Below are 16,952 nucleotides of genomic sequence, written 5' to 3'. Positions count from 1 at the left end.
TATGTTTCTTTCTCGTATCAGGGGTAGGCCTTTTCCCCACTAACTTTTATTGGAGGGCGGCGGGGCGTGCTTCTTGAGCACCCGCAGACGCGAGTAGATGATGTCCCAGTCGAGATAGGCGCCCACAATGTAGCGGGAATTCTGCTCTGTGTCGTCGTAGCCGGTGCGACCGTGAAGCAGGCGAATGTTGTTGAAGGTCAGCACATCGCCGGGTCGCGTCTTGAAGGCGTGGGCATCGTCGCGTGCGAGGCGCACGAAGCGGGCGTAGGACTCGTACCAGGGCTCCACCTCCTCGAGGGGCACACTGAAGTGGCTGTCCCGCTGCGGCACACTGTGATTGATGCGCGCGTACTTGCCCTCGGCGTCCAGGCTGCAAGAGCAAAGAGTAAGCCGAGCTCGGAAAGGATTTGGGGGTGTGTGTCGCTCACCAGATGACGGGTGCACGCCAAATATTGTGGAACTCCCGACCGTCCTCGCTGCCAATGTCGTTCCAGTCCACGGGTATGCGGCAGAGTCGCTCGAAGTCCTCGGGATGCTGGCTGCGCAGGCGATCGGCGATGTGGAAGGCATCCACCAAGAGGTTGCTGCCGCCGCGAGACTCCGTCTGGACGACGCAGTGAAGGATATTGACGCTGGGCTTGTACTCGTAGTAGGGCAGGTCCGTGTGCAGGGGCAGCGGCAACGACAGGTAGGCGAAGTTCTGGGCCCCCGGCTTGGCCTGCACTATGAACTCCTCCCCGTAGGTGGTGCGCCGTATGAAGCCCACGCGCTCCGCCAGCCGCCGCACCACGCCCTCGTCCAGCGGGGCACCGCGCAGCAGCGCCACCCCATAGACGGCCAGCGCCTGGAGCCACTGCTGCAGCGAAGCATCCTCTGCCATTACCTGCTCGTAGTCAAACTGCTGGGCAATCTGCTCGAACTCGGCGCCCGCCCAGTGCCGCGTGGTTGGGCGGTAGAAGTCCTCGAGGTAAGACCGCTGCCGCTGCGCATCGAAGCTGCGCTGCCGCAGCCAGGCCAGCGCGTAGCTGCTCTCGTGGGCATCGCTCCAGCTGACGTGCACCTGCCCGGCGGCCTTGTCCGAGCGAACGCTGAGTGGCCGCACTCGCGTGTCGAAGGCGTCCCAGTCCAGCCGCCGCGACTCTGAGCTGCCATGGAAGCACTCCGAGCAGCGGCAGTTGTCCCGCAGCCACACGCCCGGAAAGGTCAACGTCGCGGCGGATTCACTCTCTTCTGGCTGCACCTCGATGCTCGTTCCCTTGACAATCTTCGCGCTGAGCTGTCGCCTGCCCTGCCCCAGGCTGCGGCCTACTCTTTGAAGCCACATTTAAGCAAAAGCCACAACAATTATCTACAGATTCACAGATCCACACAGCTGCTTGTCCGTTGCGTTCGACTCGCGGACAGTCTCTGACTGCGGCAATCGGAGAGTGAGAGCAGCCGTCCGAGCTGTGAGCTGTGAGATGCGAGAAAGTGAAATCAGAAATCAGAAATCCGCTTTTTTTGTAATCAGCAGATGGATTGGGGCTTTGGACTTTGGCTGCCAGCTCATCGAAAGCATTGAGAGACGGCGCGAGTGGCGCCAGGCGGGGGTAACTAGTTCCCATGGAATGCAAATGGCTCCCCAGCAGATGTGACACTTAATCGGTCGATGGTTGCGACAAGTTGCTCCGATTGCGCTTGACCTGCGACCTCAATCATACTATTGTCTCAGCTGATGTTCCAGCAGTTCCTTTTGTCCTCTGCAGTGTGTGGGATTGGGTTTTCATTGTTGTACAATTTGTGAATTTCTTACAGGTTTTTTATTGGTTTGTGGACTGTAGAATTGATCTGTAGAGCTGATCTGGGTTTGGCCAGCAGACGCACCAGCCTCTTGACATTCTGGAAGATTCAAGCTCACATCAAGAACCTGCAGATTTGTGAGCTCTTCGAGGTTCTCGATGGTCGCGATCTGGTTGTCGTAGAGCTAAAGCTCCACCAGGGTCTTCAGACCCAAAGGCTGTCTGTCCAGTGTTATTTCAGTTTGTTTGGAACATAACCCCAAGCCTGCTTGGGCACAGCTTTCTCATAGTTTGGTAGCCTCTTCCGAGGTCTGGTCTGGTGTGGACTCGGCATTCTATCTTGATAGGCGGCCCCCGGATCGACCGCCTCTCGCTCGCACGTGGAACGAGATTTGCTTGACGTCACTTTTCGCAGTCCCCAAATGCTGATAAGAGCTCGAGCCCGGGGAGATGTAACCTCATCGGTTGTATGCTGCTGTAGCAAAGCTTCTTTAGCAAAGCGGTCAATCAATCAATCAATCAATCAATCAATTGAATCATCTTCGTACAGGCTGCGGGCACTGTGGGCTCTGCGCTGTGGCATTTCAGCCCTTTAAAGGGCTTCTCCCGCCGCCTCCGAATTGATTCTCGTGAAAGCAATAAAAATTGCAGCGCCTTCTTCAATGTGAACCTGACCTGTTGCACAATTGAATATGGAGCGGGGGCAGCCACAGCGGCAGCAGTGGGAGGCAGGTACGAGTACCCTGTTGCAGCTGAATCGAGTGGCAGGCAGTGGCAGTGGCAGCCAGTGGCCAGTGGCCAGTGGCCAGTCGAATGCCCAAATGTCTGCCTGCTCTGACCATTTACAGAGCGGACAATAAATTCTTCATGCAAGGCTGCCACTGCCACTCGGCCCCTGTGCCCCTTTCCCGTTTCTCCTATTGCTGTTGCTGTTGCTGTTTCAGTTTCTTTTTCTGTTTTGCTGCCGCTGGAGGCTTTTGGAAATGTTGCAGAAATTCCCAAGCCGGCGGCCATAAAAATGCGGCTCACATGTGACAACGATTTGTACTTTAGCTCCTTTTATGGCACTCGACTGTTGTTGTTGCTGCCACTGCCGCTTCCTCGTCCTTCCTCCGTCTTCTGTTGCATCTTCAACAGCTCGAAAAGATGTGGAAAAGTATCAAGACTCAAGGGATACCTCCACAATAATCTGATTTCTGTTGTGGAAACACCAATAGAAAAGTGAGAGAATGCTCTCAGAGATTTATACTCGCAGCACGTTTAGTGGTCACTGTTTTTGGCAATGATTTTTGGCTAATTATAGCCTTATATACTGCCAGCAGGGATTTGCCACAAACTCACACAACTTTCCACCACAATTTAGATACAAAATAAATATTTATCTTCATATCTTATTCCCCCAACATACCCAACACTTCATTCTGCCATTTGCGAGGTATTCAAAAATCCACTCAGGTCCACTGCCTCCCTCTCCTCCTCCTCCTCCTGTGTGTGTGTGCCGCATCCTCCACCGCCCGATTCCGATTCCGTTTGCGATGGTTCGCTTTACAAATCTCAAAATCGCATCAGATTATACGAAGTTATGCGAGAGGGAGAAGAGCGAAGGCAGGAGTGGGAGCAGGAGCAGGAGCAGGGGCAGGAGAGGCTACCATTATTGGTCATATGCCGTTTTGGGTTTTTTGTAGGTCAACGCCTCCTCCACCGTTGGAGCGACAGCAGGCTGCATCCTGAAATCCTCACACCCCAAACCATAACCATAACCATAGCCCACCTCCCACATGGAACATATGTACCCCGCACCCGCCCCACCACCCTCTCGTCACAATTGGGTCAATTAACACTGACGACCCTTGAGGTTGATATCGCCTATCGCCAGAGAGTGTGGCTGTGGCTGTGGCTATGAGTTCCGCAGTGTCCTTCAGTTTTATGAACCGCTTTGATATGGTGAGTGATTCGTGAGAGACTTCCCGTTCCCCTCGTCCGATGATTATCATGTCACATGCCATCCAAACAATGGGGTGACCACTTAAGAGAGTGCCTCAGAGAGCGCCAAACCCACACCCACACATACACCCAAGCCTCCCCTCGTTCTACGTCCGGAATGTTAACAGTTTTCGTTTCATGTAATTAAGTGCTGCTGATCCACTACTTTTTATCTTTAAGACCGCTCTGAAGACGAAACGAAACGAAAGAAAAGGAAGCGGACCGGACAGGATGAAAGGATGCCCGAAGAGAGAGGGGAGGCAGGACAGTGAAAGCTTTTCGGCTTCTCTTCTCATCATTCTCCATGCGGAGGCGAAACAATAGGAGGGGTGGGGACTGAGATTGGGACTGGGATTGGGTTGGGGAACTTGTGTTTGCAAACTGTCTGGGCGAGACAACGTTGTACGTGCCGATGATGTCCGTTGTCCCAGTCCCAGTCCCTGTCCCCAAAATGTCCTCATCCGCGTCGAGCGTCCGAGCGAGCGAGCGCTGAGCTTCGCTTCCTTCTGCTGATTGCACTTCAGCCGGGTCGGTCTTTGGCTACCCAAAAAATGTGTTAAGAGTCTAAACACGAACGTGCCGCTCAAAGGCCACTCGTTAACAGGCGCCGGGCAAGAGTTGAGAGCCGACAGCCGAGAGGTTCGATCCGTGTGGGAGGACAGGACAGGGCTGTACTAGGACGCCTCCAAAGTCGAGTCAGCACACAGTCCACATCTCTACAGACATCGGTATGGACAGCATCTATTGGTAAATATTTTTACTATTTGCGACAGGCCAAAAGACGAAGAAAAAGATGCAGCCAACCCCATCCAACAGAGTCCTTGGGGGTCTCCTTGAGGGAATCGAGAGCCAACCGAGCGCAACTAGCTTCATATACCCTGTTAATACCCAGTAATTGGGCAAAAAACGGGCATATTATCTACGCGAACAAATGCTTTGTAAGGAGAGGAAAGAGTCTGCTGCAATACTCGCAGCAGCTAGCTGGCATATTCTCAGAAATCTTAAGAATAATTTAATCGCTGACATTTTTCAGTTTCAGTCGAAAGTGGGATATCTTTACCAGCAAAGTTTCCCTGCAAAAAGTATCACTAAATAGTGGATATCTCATAGTTGAAAGGTTTGCCTAAACTCTCACTTATTGTAATGTTTTTTCTTTCTTTTTTCTTGGTTGTCTCGAGCCTTTTTGCAGGTGGCAGTGCCGCTGCCGCTGCAACATCCTCGAAGGCGACACCACGACATATCCAAGATGGCAATGTCTGCAGCCATTTCATTTCGTTGCTTACTTTATTGCCTGGCCCTGGTCCTGGCTACCGGGAACCCAACGCCCCAGACAACGACAGACAGTTGGCAAACAAACAAACAAACAGGGACAGCAGCCAAGGACTACAACGGTGACTGGGTTAGGCCATATCCTCCGCTTAGACATGTCTATATATACATACATATGTACATACACACTCGTATATGTATTTTATATATCAGTTCTTTTTTTGGGGGTCTTCATTACGAATGCGGCAGAAACAAAAAAAGAGCGAAATGCAATTCATTGCACAAGACATTCTCTCCCGCCCTCTCTCTCTCTGACTCTCTAGTTGCAGCAGGACTACTATGTTTCGGCGATGTGTTGCTAGGACGGTGGGGTAGTCACTTCTTCTAGGATCCAGGAGCTGCTGCAGGTGTTGCTGAGGCACGGCATTCCTTGGCAGGAGCTCATGTCAGGGGCGCACCCGGATTGTCCTGGCATTTTTAGGTGCTGCATTAGCAGTTTCCTTAAGAGGTGAGAGACTAGAGCATCAGCCAGAGAAATAAATGCGCAAATATCAGCAGAGATACAAATGAAACAACAGATCAGGATACAAATTTATGAAATATTAAAAAGAAGTGGAAAAATAGTTGAGAATAATTGGAGATTTGCACACACCATAGCCTTATTCTTATTATATCCAAACAATTTAACCGAATCTGAACCAGAATGCGCCATCAACTTAGCCACTTTAATGGGCTTCTCTCGCTGGCACTATCTCTCATTCTGTTTGATTGACTTCTATGCCCCGTTTGCAACGCGAGATGAAGTCTGTGCCCGGGATCTGTGCATATATTTATGTGTATAGCCAGCATAGTTTACACATTGTCTGCCATCAGGCAGCAGGCAGCAGGCAGCAGCAGCAGCAGCTATCCTGACAGACGCTGTCTCTGTTTACCCCTCCCCAGCAGGACGAACCGTACCTACATTATGCACTATGCGAGTGTGAATATATCCCATCTCTCCCCCCGAGCACCCGTTTTGGGTGGTGGTGTCTGCTGCATGTTATCCTTGTTTCCTTGGCTGAGCTTTCGGTAAGCCGCGTCTAAATATCCTCTTTCTTTTCTGCCATTTTTACAGCTCATTCCGGGCGACACTCCTTGAGGAGTTGTTTGCGCATTGTTTACAGCTTTGTCTTTCTCTAAAAAGACAAGGGGCTGCGGTGCCCGAGGGGGCACGGGGGCTGTTGCAAGTCCTGAGCTTAATGCAGTCTGCAGTCTATTCTTCAGTTCTCTCGGTCTCCCGGCTGCTGCTGCTGCTGCTCCTCTGTTTACAGTTGGCCTGGCAAGTGGCAGGAATACAAATCAAATTAACCTCTTAATTTTCCCTCTCTTTCTCGTTCTCTTTCTCTGCCACACTGTGTGTCTGTCTGTCTCTATTTCTCCCTCTCTCTCTCTCCATTTCCGATTCTCACTTAATTAGTGGGCAATGAGGCGTGGCAGCTTGAGCATTTGGCAAAGTTTTTGGGACAATGCAATTCCAATTCCACTTCTCCCATCGAAGCAAAGTGCTCGCAGCGGATGTCAAAGTACGGATATGGTGGATAAACCACTGATTGGGTGGCACACACACACACATACACACACACACACACACACACCCCCGTCCTTCTTCCAATTAAACTCCTAATGACGTGTGTGCGTTTCTGTGTGATTTTTCAATGGAAACTATTTCCAACTTTGCTTTGGCTTTGGCTCCAAAATCAACAAACACTCGGGGGCACGGCCGCGCTCCACTCCTTCTTCTCACCCCGTTCCCTCCCTTTCTCACTCTCTGGGAAGCTGCTGGAAGCGTGTTTCGGCATATATTAATTTTTATTTTCAAACCGCCTGCCTGCCTGGCTACAAATTAACGTGCAATGCTGAGGCTCTGCTTCTGCTTCTGCTCTTGCTTTTGCTTTTGCTTTTTCTGTTCTGCCGCTCTGGTTCTCTGATTTTCAGTTGAGCCCTGCTGCTACTGCTACTGCACTGCTTTTGTTTGTTTAGCCACTGAATGATGGATCACACGCACACTCACTCACACACACACCCATTCTAAACACTCGCACTGAAATGCATCTTACTCTTTCGAAACATCCAAATACACTCGCTTGAAAGAGTTTCAAAAACAACTTTCCAGGGATTTCGATGCCATTTTTCTCCGTGAAACAATCACGGATCATACCCTTTAGATAGGGTATTCCGAATAGAATTAGATATTGGTATTGGAATACAAAAGGTTACCGTGTGGTAGGTGTAGACAATATTAAATGAGATTTGGTAATACTTTTATTTCCATTTAATTAAGTTCGTCCCTTAATTGTGTATTCCTACAAATCCTCTCTTCGGTGCTCTGTGTGTTCTTCCTGTACTTGTGTTATTTAATTGATAAATAATTTATTAGGTTACTTATTCAAGTTATTAGTCATACAATTATTTTAATCTTATACATTAATTAAATGCACATATTTAATGTTAATATTTTGATTTTGATTTTATTTTATTTGAATAATTTAAACTTGTAATTAATTAGATTTATTAGATAGTATTTTGGCTTTGTATTGTTTATATTTATTTTTTTATTGGCTTATATTCTTATCTCATTTCTAAATCTGGACCAAAATCGAAAGACAGAAAAATTGTTATATATCTGCCATGGAGCGAAACGTTCTCTTCAGAGTATCTACAGAGTCGATTCCATAGATAGTCTCACTTTTGTTTTCTTCTTCTAGTGTTCTTTTTTTTGTCCAACAGTTTTGTTTGTACTTCGAGAGTATCTCTCCCCACCCCTCCCTGCAGCATCCACCCCTGGGCCTTTGTGTTCAGCATGCCTGCCTCATTATTTTCACACGTTGCCTGGCACGCTCTGGTGTGTATCTGCCCCCCGTTCCGCTGGCTTCTCGAATCGTATTGTTTATGTTTTAAGGTAATTTTCTGGACCGCCACCGCCGCATTACTTGCAACTGTTGCGCCCATTGAACCTACATACATACATAAATACATACATACATATGTAACCCGTACAGCAGCACGTATACCCCGTGCTTAGGGACCCCCGGAACCCCCCAACTACTGTTGGCCATAAAAGGTCAATGATACTTACAGTTTGAACAGCTACAGGGCCAGAAGACAGAAGGGGAAATGAGAGAAAACTACGATGAGAGCGAACACCCTGGAACGAAGTGTTCAAGTGTCTTGAGGAAATTGAGAAAGTAGAGGAAAGATGATTATGCACTGCAAAAAAAAGTGGTGTCAAAATAATTGAACATCTCTAGGAGTCAGAGAGGAACTTTCGCTGTTTACTTTAAAGTTTTAATTGGATGAAATCCCTTTCCATACTCAGGAAAGAACATAAGCAATAAGATTCGATGTCCCAATTATAGTTTATGGATTTTGCCTCAGTGCCTGAGGCGATAGGAGTAAAAACTTGGGAAACCTCAAGGGTTGAACGGGGCTGTAGTCCTTGTGGGTCGAAGGAGGATGCTGCTAGCTGGAGGAGGGGGGAAACGGCGAATGTGGTCAAGCTGCATGAAATTGAAATGGTCAAAACCATAAACTTGGCCATTTGTACTCTCTGATGCGGTTATGAGCAGAGAGAGTAACAGAAAAAACAATAAAAAAAGAAAGAGGATAAGGAAAAGGAAAAGGAATATGAAATGAAGGAGAAGCCCAGGAAATGGACAAATGGAATAGAAAATTGCCGCAAAAATATAAAATATGAAATACGCGCAGAGCCTTGAAAGTAACCAAAAGGATATGGCTCCTTATGGCTGCACATGTATGTGTGTATGTGTGTATGTGTGCACGAGTAAGTATGTGTGCAAGGGGGAGAAAGTGTGACTGACTGAATGAGCACTTAAGTGGACAAACTACAAGTGGGGTCACTCCTGGCGCCGTGGAAGCTGATGGGATGCGAGTGATCCCGGGTACCCCATAAATGCTGAGTGAATTGAGGTAACAAAGTGTTTCTCCCCCTCCACTCTGTAATGTAATATTTCGAATATGAAACGTTCACAGAGCACCAGTTACCAGTCGTTTGTGGGGGTTGGGGGCGGTGCTCGATTATGGCAGTTCCTGCAACTGTGCAGATAGTGGACAAATATGGAGGACCCTCCTCAATTGAGTTGTGTAACACACACACCAGCTGCAAGGGGAAACTCTTTCAATATTTAAACCTTTAAGACACAGAAGCCCCACCCACCCCATTGACAATACATTAAGTAATGAAATAAGCCGATTATGATAATAATTTCAGCACAATTAATGATGGGTAGCAGCACGAAAAAGTTTCACCAATAATTACCTACAATTAAAATTGATTTATGAAAAGAGGGGGCGGGAAATTCGGAATGGAATTCAATTAAAAAAGGGAGTAGGAGCTGGGACAGGAGGAAAGGACCAACAATTGTGCAATGGCCAATCAATTAATAAGAAAATGTCGCTGGACTGAGGGCTCAACGCACTGATGTATTGGCCAATAAAAGGGATGAGCCGCCCACTAAAGGACACTCCGTTGAGGAGTGGAGCGGAGTGGAGCTTCGATCCGTGGATCGTTATGCAATTACGCGTCTCTACGGCTACGTCCATCGGTCGACTCTTGTCTCCTCCTAACATGAAAGCCCACCCAAAGGATAATTAACGGACGCACACGCATACGCCGGACGCCGGACGCTGGATAAATGCGTTTATTTAACAAATTAATTGGCGCAAAGCGCGGGGCAGAGGGAAAGAGCCAGGCAGAGGAGAGGAGGCCAAGTGGCAGCGTGTGTGTGTGTGTGTGTGTGTGTGTGCGAGTGAAAGAGATGGACACATCTTGAAATGTCTCTCGCTCTCTGAGGTGAGAGCCGCTCGTCTCTCTGTTCTCCATGGCTGACAATTACTTACACATTGTTGAACCTCTTGCAAAACAATTTTTTGCCACTGCCACTGCCAGTGCCAGTGCTTGTGGCTGCTGTGCGATTTCCGGGTGCCCCAGAATGTAATTAATAAACGTATTAAAAACGCATGCAAGTGAGCAACCGTATGGAACGTGGACGTGGACGGGGACAGGAGAGGAGAGCAGAGGACACAGCATGGACAGGACATTGGAAATGCCGGTGGTCTACGGGCTGCTGCCGAACGTGACTTTGCCAGTACGTAATCGCCATTCGCCATTCCCCATTCAGTGGCATGAAAACCAATTAATCAGCTGCTGGCTCACCGTTCCCCCCCGGTAACAACCCCAACTCCAATCCCAATCCCAATCCCAATCCCACCCGAGCCCCTGCCCTACCCTGCTCAATGGTCTATGAAATGGTGGCAAAGCCAGGAGGAGATGCTGCTCAAAACCAACCCCCCGAAACAACAGCCAACCCCCTGCCGAGCTGTACCAATATTTGTTGTATTAAGCGCCCAAACCCCTCAAAGCAGAACAATAAAAAGCTGCACGAATGAAATGGATGAGTAGATGGGCGCGAAGAAGAATGCCAGATAATAGACAATTTTTATATTACAGATTTTGATGGTAGCGACAAATTATGAACCGTTATTTATCAGCCAAGGGGGCCCACCCGACTCACCACCTCCCCACCTACCCGTCTACTCAACTTCAAGATTTCGCGACTCCAAACTGGGGCATAATGAACTGATGATGAAGTTGGCCACAGAATAAACATCAATTTGAAGGAATTGTCAGAAGTGGAAATGATATTTTATTGTGTTTGAGGGACGAGTACGAGTGTAAGAACGAGGAGAAACTTTATATCCAATTAGTAGTAGATTTTAGTTATGTTTAAATTATGTTTTAAGAAAGTGTTTCTCGGAGTGTTCAGTTTGACTATTGTTTGCAGACTCAGAGCCATCTGTGGGATGTTATTCTTCATCAGATACATCTTGGCTCCCAGTGTGCGAATTGCTCCTAAATGTTCCCCAATGTTCACCATCTTTAATGCAGGCTTTTCCCTGACTTTTCAGATACTCCCAGGGCATCAAAGCTTCGTTGAGTCTCCATCGCAGATGGAATTCCTTTACAGATCAACAAACCTCGCAAATAAAAAAACAGCCCACATCCATTAGGGTACGGGATGGATGTCTACTTCGAGTGTATCTGTTTCTGTATCTGTATCTGTTTCTGTTTCTACTTGCTAACCTTTGGAACTGACTTTGCCTACTTTGTCTTCAGAAGTGCAGATGCTTATTTATGGGGGCTAGACGAGTGAGTGGGAGGATGACAAATCACTGCTGCCAGGACTGTTTGCTTGGTGACTCTCTGGGATTTGTGGTGTATGGGTGATGGGTGATGGGTGCTGGATGGCACCCAGCCTCTGCAGGCAATGTAATCACATTTATTCGCGACACTCGAGACACTCGAGAGCATTGCTCGGGGAGCTACAGGACACGAGCCTCGAGCCACAATTATTGTCTTGTAACGCTCACGCCCCTCGCAGCAGACAAAAAATGAGAATCGGTATGAGAATGAAACATTTTCCTCCTGCATCACCCCACCACCCCGCCAGAGAACACTTTATACAAATCGCTACCTCTGAATCCGCAGAGTTCTGTCTGCCTCGCAGACGCTGAAGGAGAGAGTCCTGAAGTCCCTGAGTGATGGCATTTTTGCCTTATCATTTTTACGTTTTTGTGATAATTCATGTTTATAAATTGTTTATGTATTTCATTTGCCATTACATTGCAGAAAGTTTCGGCTCAGAGACAGGCTCACCCCCGGACGGTGTACGGAATAAAATGCCGACTGATGAAAAATTCATACCGTGAGCAGAAAACGAAAACTGAATTTGCGAATTGGATTACACAGTCCGGACAGGAGCAAGGAGCACCAACACGGGACAAAGGAAAAAATCTAATAAAATCAAAAATCATTGTCAAGTCATCTAAGTGAGTCGTAATCTGGAAAACAACTTTGAAATCACCAAGCGACTTAGATAAACCCATTGGGGGAAGTTTCAAAACTCAATTTTCCTCATGATTTACAGGAGATACCGAAACATTCCATTTCGTTTGTTCGATGCTCCCCGTTCCCCGTTGCCCGCTGCCCGCTGCCCGTTTCGGGAGCCGTTTGAACAACATCAGTTTTCAATCAAACTTTGCATATCCCATCCATCAGCACGGAATCACACATCAAAGCCGCATGCATGTCAAAAACAAGAAGTGATGCTGATGCTGGCAAAGAGCAAAAGAACTCCCATGCGAGCCATGGCCAGACCCCAGACTCCACTTCCTCCCAAATCCCACTCCAAGCAATCACCCAATCACCCCATTCCAGCCATAGGGAATGGCTCTGTGGAGGCGCAACAAATTAGGCTAAACACCGACAAGCTCTCCTGATACTCTCCTCTACATTCTACACTCCACTCCACTCCATCCATGCATCGAGATAAATCCATCCATTGTTGGGGGCCCTCTCGAAGGCGATGGCGATGCGGCGAGACTTCCAGTGGTAAATAGCAATAGAAACAGGAACGGAACCCAAATGTGAGTCAACGCTGACAGTGCGCAGCTACTCCCTGGAGAACACTGCAAGAAAATCTATACTTCACGCTCAAAGTTAAGTCTGCCGAAGATGCAATTCATTTCATTTGAGGAAGAGCATTTCTGATGTCTTAGGATGGAGTTTTATAGAAAATATCCACAGATAAATGCTGGCGCTCATCACTGAAAGCTGAGTTTGTACGAGAATATATATTTCTCTTTTATGAAACTCTTCTGAGTCACCATTGGATGGCTTTTCTCGCAGTGCACCTCAAACAAAAGGCAATAGAGCGAGCGCCAAAGAGAGAGCACAGCCATAGACATAAATCATACATAAGTCTAAGTAATTGTGTGCCCACAGCGACTGCCACTGCGAGTGCCGGTGGCTGGCCATTGAATGCCCAACGCCATGCCATGCACAAATCTCTACACCTTTGTGTACGTACATACCTCTTGCCACACATTTGACACCTTGCCCCGTTCCTTCAGTCCATTCAAATGCTGACGCAGCGGCGTCTGTCGAAGTTCGCAAACACACTGACTGCGCATATCCGCAGCAAATTAAAATTTCATTAAGAGCAACAAAAGCGGATGCATGATTGGTGGGCGGATGGGGCTCCATGCTCCATGCTCCATGCTCCATGCTTTGCTCTACTCTTCTCCAATTTTTTCGGGTCTGAGCCGCGCGTCGTAGCTGCGAACATAATCGCCTGGCCACAATGGAGGACTGGGAGCAGCAGCTGTCACAAAGCCACGGCTAGTTTTACACTTTGTGCAACAACCCATCGCATGAACGGAATGGTGGCAGAATGGTGCCGGCGGCTGGGGCACAACGTTTTTGAGGGAAGCTCAAGATTCTTCTCTCCTGCGGCAGTCGAGCTTCAAGCCAGCGGTAGTTTTTGCCAAAAGGAAAGAGCTGAAGCTATCTAAACACTCGTATTCACATTCACACTCACACAGGCATGGGCCATGGCTCGTGGCACATTAAGCCGCTTAAACAGGTTACTATGATTAAGTAATAGCTGTGGCCCCTTGCTTAACACTTGCTCTGGATTTTGTGGAGCAACAGCAACTACATGAAGACAAAAGCCACGAAACAGCAGAGGCAGCAAATGGAGTGGGGGTGATGTGAATCACCGCACACTACAGTGAGTATTGGCGACAGGAAGAACAGACTCCTCTGTGGACATTTTGGTGGTTCCACATAGCCAGTGCCACCTGTTTGGGTGCTCTATCTCTCTGTGTGTGTGTGTGTGTGTGTGTGTGTGTGTGTGTGTGCATACATCCTCAAGCGAGAGCCCCACCATTAAGAGGACACTAACAAAGTCTTTTGTGCCGTTTTGAAGACTTTACTTGTAGTTGAATACGTATACGCCCCATATACTCACACACAAACAAACACATGCTAATGTTCCATGCTAATGCGTGTTCGTGCCACAGAGCCTGCGTCCGTATGTGTAGAGGCCAGAGAAGAGCGCTTTGTTGTACAAACATACCTAATTAGTGTCAACTATTAACATAAAGAGTGCACTTCACATAAGAACTTGAGACGACAACGACAAACGACAGCAACAGCAACACCGCAGCAGCAGCAGTGAGGCATGCAACAACCAACCGACTGGCGGGACAGGGATGAGCTGCTGCTGCTGCTTCTGCTGGCCATAAACTAACTCTCGACTTGGAGTTGACTAAGCTGCCACAACAATGCCACTGGAGCAGCAGCGGAGCCGGCTCGTAGTCGGATGGCGTGTGTCCTTAATGCTGTATACTAAAAACACAACAAAGTTGCGGCTGTTGTTGCCACTGCGGAGGGAGGGGGAGGCGGAGGCGGAGGTGGCAGCAACATAATATGCGTGCATTATCAGCGCTCTTCAAGTGGCAAATGGAGTGCGAGCATGCAACCGAGGGTAGCCGGCGGGAGCCAGGGTGGCCGGCTTCAAGTATCATTGCGGCAGTCATGAGATGCTGCAACACTTTGTTTTACAATGAAAGTAACAGCAGAGGCAGCCTGCAGCCAGTAGTGGCCAGTGTCGTCACCACCCACGTGCTTATGCCACATCCTTGGACACATCCTGCAACAGGAAATCAGCAACATGCTGGACACGCATGGAGGCCACAAGACAAACGACAAGCGAGCGACCAACGACCAACGACAAACGACAAACGCAGGACCTGAACCTTGCTGCACCAACAATAAAGCTTGAAACAATATTTAAATAGTTGCCCCACACAGAGGCGCCCTTCCGCACGGACACTGACGACCCTTCAAATGCCCCCTCTGTGCCTCTGCGCCACCGTCCTTTGGGTTTCTGCAATGTGTTCCAGCTGGGACGGGCACATCAGCAACAGCAACAGGAACAGCAACAGGAACAGCAGCAGCATCAAATGATTTTTTGGAGATGAAACTTTTGCCACTCATGAGGCAGCCCTTGCACCTCCCCTCTGCCCCCGCACTCTTTCCTGTTCTCCCTCTTTGCCACGTTTTCTTTTACCCCTTTTTGAGGTTAGTTTTTATGCAGAAATTTGAAGTATTTTTCAGAGATCTTTCAGCAAAAGTTGAACGATTGTTCTGCCCTTGCCCCACCCGCCCACTGCACTCAGAGATGAGGAAACTTAGGATCCTTCGGATGAAGAGGGTTCTCTGAGCAGAGAGAGAGCGAGAGAGAGAGTTGCGAGAGGATTCCGAGCAAAGTTTAAGTGGTCGACAGCTTGGGCGACGAAAACTATGCAAAAATTATGTGAGGCAGCAAAAAAAGAAACGAACCAAAAGGGGGCAGGAGACAAACGCAGTGCAGACTCTTTAATACAGTCATAAATTTGGCGCCTGCCAAGAGAGGCTGTCAAAACGGGGAGCCAGGGGAGAGAGACTGCTCTTTGGTTCTGGGTGTTAGATGGTGGCAGGGCGGATGGTTGGGGATGTCCAACGTGGAGTTGGTACAACTTCTGGCCTGCAACTATTTAAAAGCCATAAAAGCCGAAAGCTGTTGCCAAACGGATGTGCCAGCCGGATGCAGTTGATAGGCATGAGTTACACACGCACACGCACACACACACACACACACACACACACACACACGCACACACACAAGCAAAGCCAGCGACAGGACACTACAGGATATATCGGACAGCCTGCCCCACAGAGCGTGTTCGAAAGAGAGTTTGAGCCTGCTCCCAAAGGCCGAAACACTTTCCGGCACATTTGGGCCACACAAAAGCACACCGCAAACAATAGGTGGGGGCGGGGGCGGGCTCGGGGGTTGCCCAAAAAGTGTCGCCAAAGCTACAAGGGACTTTGGCTGCAGAGAGCGCACTAATTGCAACTCATGTAAATCGACAAGGACAACCCACTCAGGGACACACACACACGCATAAGGGCACACGGGCTCACGGGGGCATACGAGTGTGCGGCAGAGACTCTCCTAAGTATTGGGGACACGCACACAAAGTCGTAATGACACAACGGCAAGGACAGGCTGCAAACGATGCCGACAAACGACCAAACGACAACCAAGAACAAGGATGCCAAATGCTCAAGACTCGAATATGATTGCAGGGATACCCTTGCCAGAGAATCAATACAAAGAAATATAAAGAGAAGCATCGGGCAATAAGAGAATCAGGAGTAGCCTCTTAAGATTCGTTTCCATCGATACTCGTATCTGAGAAGGCAATTCTCTGAGGATCTGTTTCTATCTCTAATCGATTTCCCTTTCATAGCTGAAATACCCTCCGGATAGCGAAGGGAATCCGTCTCACCGTCTCTGTTAGAGGAGGAAAGTCACTCTGTCAGATGCCTGGGAGGGGCTGAGAGCTAGGAGTTGGGCGTTGGGAGGAGCAAGGAGCGAGGAGGGAGAAACGAGGGCGAGTACATGCATATATCCTGTGTAAAACTTCAAGTAGTGCTTAATAGTTAGTTAAGTCGAGTTGAATGCGTTTTTCGACTAGTGGCAAGACGCAAGAGCCAGAGCCGGGACGGGGCCAGAGACAGAGACAGAGACAACGAGAGAGAGATGCATTCTCTGGGCTGCTTTTGAATATTGAGTGAAATATTGCTAAGCTCTCGCTAAGGGTAGAACACAGAGAGAATAAAAGAGAGAGAGGGGAAGCGGGTTGCACAGAGGAAGGAAGGAGAAGGCACTGCTGGTGATGAGCTGCTGCTGTTGCTGCTGGTGCTGCAAGTGTCGCCTGTAATTTATTTACATTGCAATTAGTTCTCAGCTCCGTAAAAGATTATAAACTTTCGCCATCATCTACCCATGCCATCTCCGTCTCCATCTCACTGTGTGTGCTTCATGTGGCAAAGTGAGGCAGAGTTGCAGGGAGGGAAAAGGGGGGAGCTTGCATCAAAATGCAAGAACAAAAAGCAAGCAAGCAACCCAAAGGAACGAAACTGAAACTTATGCGCTTAACAAATTGACAAATGCATAAAGTCCTCCCAGCCGA

At 48.5% G+C, this 16,952-nt stretch overlaps 1 protein-coding gene across 1 annotated transcript; it reads right to left on the bottom strand.

Moving 5' to 3' along the window:
- Positions 1-14,568, bottom strand: LOC117895351 (gamma-butyrobetaine dioxygenase). Its single transcript, XM_034802936.1, has 4 exons — positions 14,484-14,568; positions 14,149-14,175; positions 429-1,059; positions 1-370 (listed from the first exon to the last, which is right to left on the bottom strand). The coding sequence occupies exons 1-4, from the start codon at positions 14,566-14,568 to the stop codon at positions 40-42; spliced, it is 1,074 nt and encodes a 357-aa protein (XP_034658827.1). The 3' UTR covers positions 1-39.
- Positions 14,569-16,952: the final 2,384 nt, after the last annotated feature.

Source organism: Drosophila subobscura, chromosome A (assembly GCF_008121235.1).
Source record: "Drosophila subobscura isolate 14011-0131.10 chromosome A, UCBerk_Dsub_1.0, whole genome shotgun sequence".
Classification (NCBI taxonomy): Eukaryota; Metazoa; Arthropoda; class Insecta; order Diptera; family Drosophilidae; genus Drosophila; species Drosophila subobscura.
This window is presented reverse-complemented; position numbering and strand designations above follow the sequence as displayed.